This window comes from Sturnira hondurensis, unplaced genomic scaffold (genome assembly GCF_014824575.4).
Source record: "Sturnira hondurensis isolate 20B ecotype Veracruz unplaced genomic scaffold, ASM1482457v3 Scaffold0007408, whole genome shotgun sequence".
Taxonomy (NCBI): domain Eukaryota; kingdom Metazoa; phylum Chordata; class Mammalia; order Chiroptera; family Phyllostomidae; genus Sturnira; species Sturnira hondurensis.
The window spans coordinates 1-7,702 of NW_028080039.1; the positions used below are offsets into that span (position 1 = coordinate 1).

General features: G+C 56.0%; 1 protein-coding gene across 1 annotated transcript; it reads left to right on the forward strand.

Annotated features, from left to right (window-relative positions):
• Positions 1–11: 11 nt before the first annotated feature.
• LOC118991392 (patr class I histocompatibility antigen, A-2 alpha chain-like) lies at positions 12–5,174 on the forward strand. Its single transcript, XM_037052617.1, is given in 10 exon segments — positions 12–74; positions 2,001–2,181; positions 2,350–2,670; positions 2,912–3,208; positions 3,783–3,804; positions 3,806–4,047; positions 4,145–4,258; positions 4,677–4,709; positions 4,816–4,863; positions 5,023–5,174. Coding segments are annotated over 10 exon segments (1,326 nt in total). The 3' UTR covers positions 5,028–5,174.
• The last annotated feature ends 2,528 nt before the right edge of the window (positions 5,175–7,702 follow it).

The following is a 7,702-nucleotide window of genomic DNA, read 5'->3' on the forward strand; positions in this document are numbered from 1 at the left end:
GCATATACACCATGGAACATGACTCAGCCATGAAAAGAAGGAAAGCTCGCCATGGGCAACTCCGCGAGTGGAAGGTATTGTGCTGAGTGAAAGGAGTCAGACAGAGAAAGACAGACGCCAGAGGATTGCACTTGTACGTGGAATATGAAAACTAATCAAGCAGAACAGAAACAGACTCAGAGATTCATGGAACAGATGCTGGTGGCCAGATGGTTTGGGACTAAAGGGACTGGGAGAAAGGGGTGACGGGACTAAGAAGCGCACACTGGGAGTCCCAGAACCGTCACGGGGGGTAAAGTGCAGCACAGGGAATAGAGTCGAGACTATGGTAATGACTACATGCGGTGTCAGGTGGGGACGGGACTTACTGGGGGGATCAGTTTGTAACTCACACAAGTATGTAAAGACAGAGCCGTACAGAACCCAATTTAGTTCTGTAGATCAACTGTAATTGAAAAATAAAAAAAACATTAAAAAGAAGATAAATACGTATTGAATTCATGATACAAGTTGATTAATTTCTTAACTGTCCTTAATAAAAATGGAGAATTAAAAAATAAAACATCTCCCATGATGACCGGGAAAGTGCACAAACACACTCCTGCTCCATTCCCAAGTGTCAAGAGCCCAGGAAAGTGACCTGTGAGGGCTGAGTCAGCCTCTTCTTTAAGGAACAGCAAGTTCACGTGAGACAATGAGAGACACAAAAGCTGTGATGACTGAGGTGTGGTGACCTGGCCAACACTCTCTCAAAGGAATGGGAGCTTCTCCCTCAAGGAAAGTCAACGGGCAGTGGACACCTGACAGCACTTGCTGTCTGGATGGAATGGAAGCTCTCAGAGGAAACCCAGGGTTTTGGCAAACATGTGTCTCCCCAGGGCAGCCAGACAGCTTCCCAGAGCTGACGACCATTTCCAGTGGGGTCTGCAGTAACGTTAACAAGTGTGATTTTTGTGATGTGTCATTAAATGCACCAACACTGGGAGACCTCTCTCACTTAGTGAGACGATGCATCACTTTCCAATAATCCTGCATCAGTACAAGAGCCACCGAAGGAATGTAACAGAGTAGGAAACACTCAATGGTGGAGTTTCAGGTTCCACTTTGCAAAGGGATTTTCAGGAACTGCCACGTGTGTGGCTTCAGTGTATGATCAAAGCTGAATACCCACCTTATCTGAAACTGCAATTAAAATGCTCCGTGTACATATTTGTGTGGTGTGTTTCTTCATACACCACTGCCAGAATAACAGATTAAACGCAGAAAAAAATCTGAAAATCCAGCGGACTTCTAATGACACAGACAAGCGCCGAGACTTGCAAAAATGTCGTATTTAGGCAGATCCACTCTTCTCGCTGCCTCGTTTATTTAGGGGATAGTTACTTTTCCTGAAAACGTTAGTTCTGTTAACATGGGAGGGGCCTTTAATATTATTCTGAATGAATTAATAATTTCCAAGCTGTTTTATTCTTTGTAGGCTAAATATTGATAGCTATAGGCCACACTAACAAAATTGTTTTGGGGGTTCTCTCTATTCTGTGGGGCTGTGTAGATGTTCTGACACAAAACGTTGGAGAGTCGGAGAGTCGCTCAGTGACACAGCCCGCGCGCAGGAATTGCTGGATGGAGTCGTCTCCCTGTCGGGTCGAGGGTCTGGGCGGAGTCCGGCCCCCCTCCTGAATATTCATAACGCTTTCCCAGTTCTCACTCCCATTGGCTGAGGGCAGCTCTGGAACAGCCAATCGGCGTCCTTTCCGCGGTTTAAAATGGTTGGGCAAGTTCCGCAGTGGAATTCATTACGAATTGACTGCCCAAGGTGCAGTAATCTTTTTGTATCTTTTTTTCTCTTTTTCCTATTTATTTATTTAGATGGGAAGGTATGGGGAGAAGAAGAAAAACAAGAGAAGGTGTGGAGAGAAGAAGAAAAAGAGAGAAAGAGAAACATCGAAGTATGGTTGCTCCTCGTGCATCTCCTGCTGGGAACTGGCCCCTGTTGGGAGCTGGCCTGCAACCCGAGCGTGTACCTTGAAGGGGAATCGAACCGCGATCGCGTGGTTCGCAGGCCCGCACTCAATCCACTGAGCTACACCAGCCAGGGCCCCAAAGTGCAGCTCTTTATGAGGTCTGGAACTCTGCTCTGGCTGCTGTCTGGGAGCTGGGCCCTGACTGTGGCCTTGGCCGGTGAGTGCGGGGACCGGAGGGCACGGCCTCTGCGGGGCGGGAGCGAGGGGACCCGGCGGGGGGAGCAGGACCCGGGGACGGAGCGTCTCCAGCCGTCCCGGCCCAGACCCCAGACCCCCGACTCTCCCGCCTCCGCCCCCCAACCACCGCCCCCCTTTCCGTCTCCTGGGCCCCCTGCCGTTACCGGAATGACCGCAGACCCAGGACGCGGGTCCTCCCCGCCTCCAGGGCTCCACAGCCTGAGAATCCTCACCAGCTCTGTGTCCGAACCCGGCACCTGGGGGTCCCGGTTCTTCGGCGTCGGCTACGTGGACGACACAGAGGTCGCGCGTTTCGACAGCGACGCTGCTGGTCAGAGGCTGAAGCTGCCCTTAAAGATCTTCGATGACCTAGTGACGGTCAACCTCATTCGGAAAATCGAGCAACACGAGCAGATGAGCAGAGCGAACCTGTACAAGCTGCGCGCCCGCGAGGACCAGAGCAAGGACGGTGAGCCTCGTGCGCCCGGGTCCGCGCGCCACCCCCGTCCCCACGGACTCGCTGGGGTCGCCCCAGGACTGGGGGACCGCGGGCCCCCATCGTCAGGGGACCCCGCGGGGACTGTGCCCGGTTTCACTTTCACATTAGGTTCAGTCACCGTGGGAGGGGTCCGGACGGCCTGGGGGGGGGGGGACACGCCTGTTCTCACAGTAGGATTAAGTAACTGGGGACCCACCTTCTGCGGGGTCAGGGCCCCACACCTTCCAGGAAATGACCGGCTGCGTCGTGGGGTCGGACGGGCGCTTCCTCGGAGGATTCAGTCAGTTCGCCTATGACGGCGCTGACCTCGTCTACCTGAACCAGGACCTGCACTCCTGGACCCCGGTGCAAGTGAAGGTCGAGAAGGTCACGAGGACCCGAACAAGCCCCAGTTACACGTTACCGCACCTCCCCGCTGCGTCGAAACGGAGGATCACCCTGGAGGATACGTGCGTGCACTGGCTCCGCCTGCTCCTGGAGAAGGGGAAGGAGACGCTGCTCCGAGCAGGTACCAGGGCGAGGGCCTCCCCAGGAGGGGATCTGTGGGCTGGGGCGGCTTCCTACAAGGAAAGGAGGGGAATGGGGCAGTGACAGAATGTCCCTCCTGCTCCGGAGAAGGAAAGGACCCCCAGGTTTCCTCATTCTGTGACTCATCCGCGGGCCCAGCTTTCTCTAAAGGACAGTAAGGGACCCAGCCTCTCCCTGAAACACCCACAGTGGGTCCCTCACACCCTGCAGCACCTGGGGCACCAGGAACCTCTCCCTGGTTCTGGGGCTGAGACCCTCTCTGGAGGCCTGACTGCGGGTTTGCTGAGTCATCAGCCTCCACCTGAGCCTGTGTCTCCCCTGATCCCCCCCACCCCTGAGACCTGGACACTCCCTACCCTAGGTTCTCACACTGAGTCTTGAACTTTGCAGGAAATAGGAGATTATCCCAGATGCCTCTGTCCAGGCTGGTGTCTGGGTGGTGCACTCCCTTCCCCCACCCCACTGTCCTGTCCACTCTCAGGGTGGTCACCTGAGCACTGCTGGAGTGTCCCATGACCATGCAGAGTCCCTGAATTTTCTCACCCTCCCCTCAGACCCTCCTAAGACACACGTGACCCTCTGACCATGAGGTCACCCTGAAGTGCTGGGCCCTGGGCTTCTACCCTGCTGACATCACCCTGACCTGGCAGCGTGAAGGGGAGGACCTGACCCAGGACATGGAGCTTGTGGACACCAGGCCTGCAGGGGACAGGACCTTCCAGAAGTGGGCAACTGTGGCCGTGCACCCTGGAGAGGAGCAGAGATACACGTGCCATGTGCAGCACCAGGGGCTGCCTGAGCCCCTGACCCTGAGATGGGGTGAGGAGGGGGCGTGGGCACAGAGCCTCTCCTCAGGGTGTCCCTGAGCAGGGTCAGGACTCAGGTCTGAGGCTGACCTCTCACCTTTCCCTCTCAGACCCCCCTCCTCAGACCACCATCATCGTTATGACCATCGTGGTCATCGCTGCTGCCCTGGGTGTCCTTGGAGCTGTAGCTGCTGGAGCTGTGATGTGGAGGAGGAAGTGCTCAGGTGGGCAAGGGGTGGGGCTGAGTCCCCTGTCCCCCTGGGGGTCAAGCCCAGGTGGAAGTGTGCTCTGCCTGGTTAATGGGCATCGTGTCCCTACACGGGTGCTTGTCCATCTGGGGCCTATTTCCCAACACAGACTCTTTAGTGAGGGCCATGGGAAAGTGAGGGACACATTTATCACCTCATGGTTCTAGTGATGGGGACTGATTCCCAGCTGTCACGGGCCAGATAACAAGGTCCCTTCTGAGAACGTCCAGACCGGCAGTTGGACCAGTCCCCACAATGAACTATTTCCTGATCCCACCCTGGGTGTTCAGTCACAGTTCTGGAACCTTCCCTGCTCTTCAGGTGTGTGGGGCTCCTTTAGGGTCATGGGTCCCAGCCTCCCCTTGACTTCTCATAGAATGTTTTCTTCCCACAGGCAGAGGCAGAAAGAGCTACACTCAGGCTGCCTGTAAGTCTGGGTGTTGGGAGGTGACATCTGGGACCCTTGGGAGAGTGTGGGCTGGAGTCTGATGGGGACTCCCCCACCTGTAACTCTGCTGTTGTGTCTTCCCCAGACAGTGACAGTTCCCAGGGCTCTGATGTGCCTCTCACAGCTCCTGATGGTGACACCCTGAGGGCAGGAAGTGGGGGCATTGGGACTGAGGGGCACAGCTGTGTTTTGGGGATTCTCAGGTGGGACATTCTGAGCGTGTGGGGGCTGAAAGAGAATGTGACACTTCTGAGTCTGACCTGAGTTTGTTCATGACAACTTTCTGTCCCAGGGTGACAGAGCTGCCTTGTAGGGGTCTTGATGCCAAAACAGTCACTGCAGCTTCTTCCCCTTGGGACTTGAAGGATCCCTGACTGCTGTTTCTGTCAACCAGCATCAGAACGTGTCTGTGTTCTTATCAGCACAGTGAGGAGCTGGTGAACAGGCCACCACCCCTCCACTGCGACCTGTGTCCTCTCCCCTGGGGACTGTTCTGTCTCAGCAGAGTTGGGGCGAGGCCACCCCATCTGGCTCCTCTTTCTTACTCCTTTGTCCTGGCCACTTCAGGAGAACCTCCTCCCACCAGGACCTGGGATCCCAGGGACTTGAGTGCCACCTTGTGGTGGCTCCAGGACTGCGCTCAGTGAGGGCTTCCTGCGGCCTTGTCAGCCTGGGCTCAGGCCTGGGTCTGTCCTGCAACCCCTGTGTTTTGGTATTTGTTGTTTCTTTTTATTTTGTATAATTCATACCTATCCCTTTTTTTAAATTAAATTATTGTGGTGTTTTTATTAAATGATTGTTTAATTAACTAATTAAACAATCATTTAATTAATTATAAAATGATTAATAATAATGTGTGTTTTTAAAATTAAATTGGTTGTGGTTGGAGCATCACCCCAACATGCCAAGGTTGCAGGGTTAATCTTAGGTCAGGGCCCTGCAAAAGCCCTCCAATGAACAAAGGAAAGAGTGGGGACACCCACCAATTTTTCTCTCTCTCTCCCTCCCCTTATCTCCCTCCATTTCTTTTTAAAATCAATCAATAAATTGATTTTTGAAAAAAACTGTAGCCCAACTCAGGACGGTGGTAGGAGGGGGGGCCCTGGCAGGGCCTCAGCCCGGGAGGGCGGGGCTTTCTTGGGTGCCCAGGCTGAGAAGGGAGTGAAGAGCGAGCCCTGGCCCTTCCCCCACGGGAGGTCCCCGTCCCCTGCCCTGACTGTGTCCCCCCGTCCAGGGCCCCTTCCCAACAGCCCACGTCCCTCCGCTCAGCTGTTGGGACCCTCTCTGCCTTCCCAGAGGTGAGCGCGCCAGCCGGCAGCTGGGCTCCCCGGTGTGGAGCTACACAGTGGGCGCCTTGGCGACCGAGTGCGGCCCCGCTGTCCCCAGGGCGTGGGGGTCACGCTGAGTCACGGCGCTGCTAAGTCCCAGGCGAGACGCGGAGGCTGGTGGAACCCAAGGGCCCAGACACGAGGGGACAGGGCCTCTGACACTGTCGTAGGACAGCAGGGCTGTGCCCAGGGTCCTCCGCGTCCCCGGTCTCCAGGAACCGCTGGCACCCACGTGTCGGAGTCGAGGGGAGGGGCCTGTCTGGAGTCTGCACGCTGGGGGCGGGGCGGGGGCGAGGCTGGAAGGCGCCCAGGCCCCACCTGCAGGAGGGATCTGACTCCGTGTGTGGCGCTGTCCCCAAGTGTGACCGTGCAGGGCTGGTGCGTCGGGGCAGGGCGGGTGTAGGTGAAGCCCCTCACTGGCGAGGTCAGTCTCCAGGAGGTGGGATCGGAGCCCGCGGGGCTGAGAAACGGGGAGCTCGGGTCTGTGCGGCTCACAGGGGCCAGAAGCAAACGTCCCACACGGAGCCGCGCAGGTAAGCGCCCCGCACAGGAGAGAGGGAGTGACTGACCTGTGCAGTTAGAGTCTCAGACAGGGCGGGTGACTGCGGGGTGTCGGCGGGGCTGCGGGGAAGGACGGCTGCGGGACCGATCCCGGAAACAGGACATTTGTATACAAACGTGCTTGAATGCATGTACACGAACACACCGCTGTTACTTGGAACATATCCATAAAATGAAGAAGAATGAGCATTTCTACGTTCACTTACTCCTTTGTCTATTTAATTTTCTTGAACCTTCATCTGACCGTGGTTTTTCTTCCACTGATTTTAGAGGCAGGAAGGGAGAGAGAGAAACTTCCACGTGAGAGATCAGTTGCCTCCTACACGCGTCCCAACCAGGACTCGAACCCGCAACCTTGGCCCGTCAGGATGATGCTCTAACCAACCTGAGCTGCCTGGCCAGGGAGATACATGCTCATAGTAGGCAGTGACCGTGAACTCTAAGGGGAGGGGGTCGTGCAGGGCTGTCCCGGGTGTGTCCCCTGCCACACACTCACAGACTCAGTACCTGGTATTGAACTCCCACTGTGGGTCAACTGCATTGTTGACCTCGACAGACATGGTCCTGAACCCATAGACCCGATGCTCTGGTGGGGAGTCGGAAGGTAAAAGTAAATAGAATAAATACACAATAGGGGGTCCCTGGTTCAGGTGCATGTTCTCCAGGTAAAGCCATTGCCATGGAGAACAAGTGTCTTCTCTCAGGAGAAGAGCGAGAGTGCGCCCCCTGGTGGTCATGTAGGAAGTTCGCTGGTATCCGCACCACATTGGTCTCCTACTGGCTCCAGGACGCTGGGCAGCTGCGTCCATGTCTTTTCAGGACAGGGTCCCAGGACCCCAGGGCAGGAGGCCCTGAAAACCATCTTCCTTTGCAGGTGGGGGTTGGGGCCGGGGCCTCTGTCATTCTCTCCTTCCATGGGGTCCCTCACTCTTGCTTGGGTACAGACAGAGGCCGACACACGTGGTCCTCACCCACAGGGCCCTGGCCAGTGCTTGCTCTCTCTCCCATGTTCCCCTGTGCACGACGGGGCAGTCCCCTCGTCTGGGGAGGTGAGTTCCTTCGGTGAGACTTTGTACCCGTAAC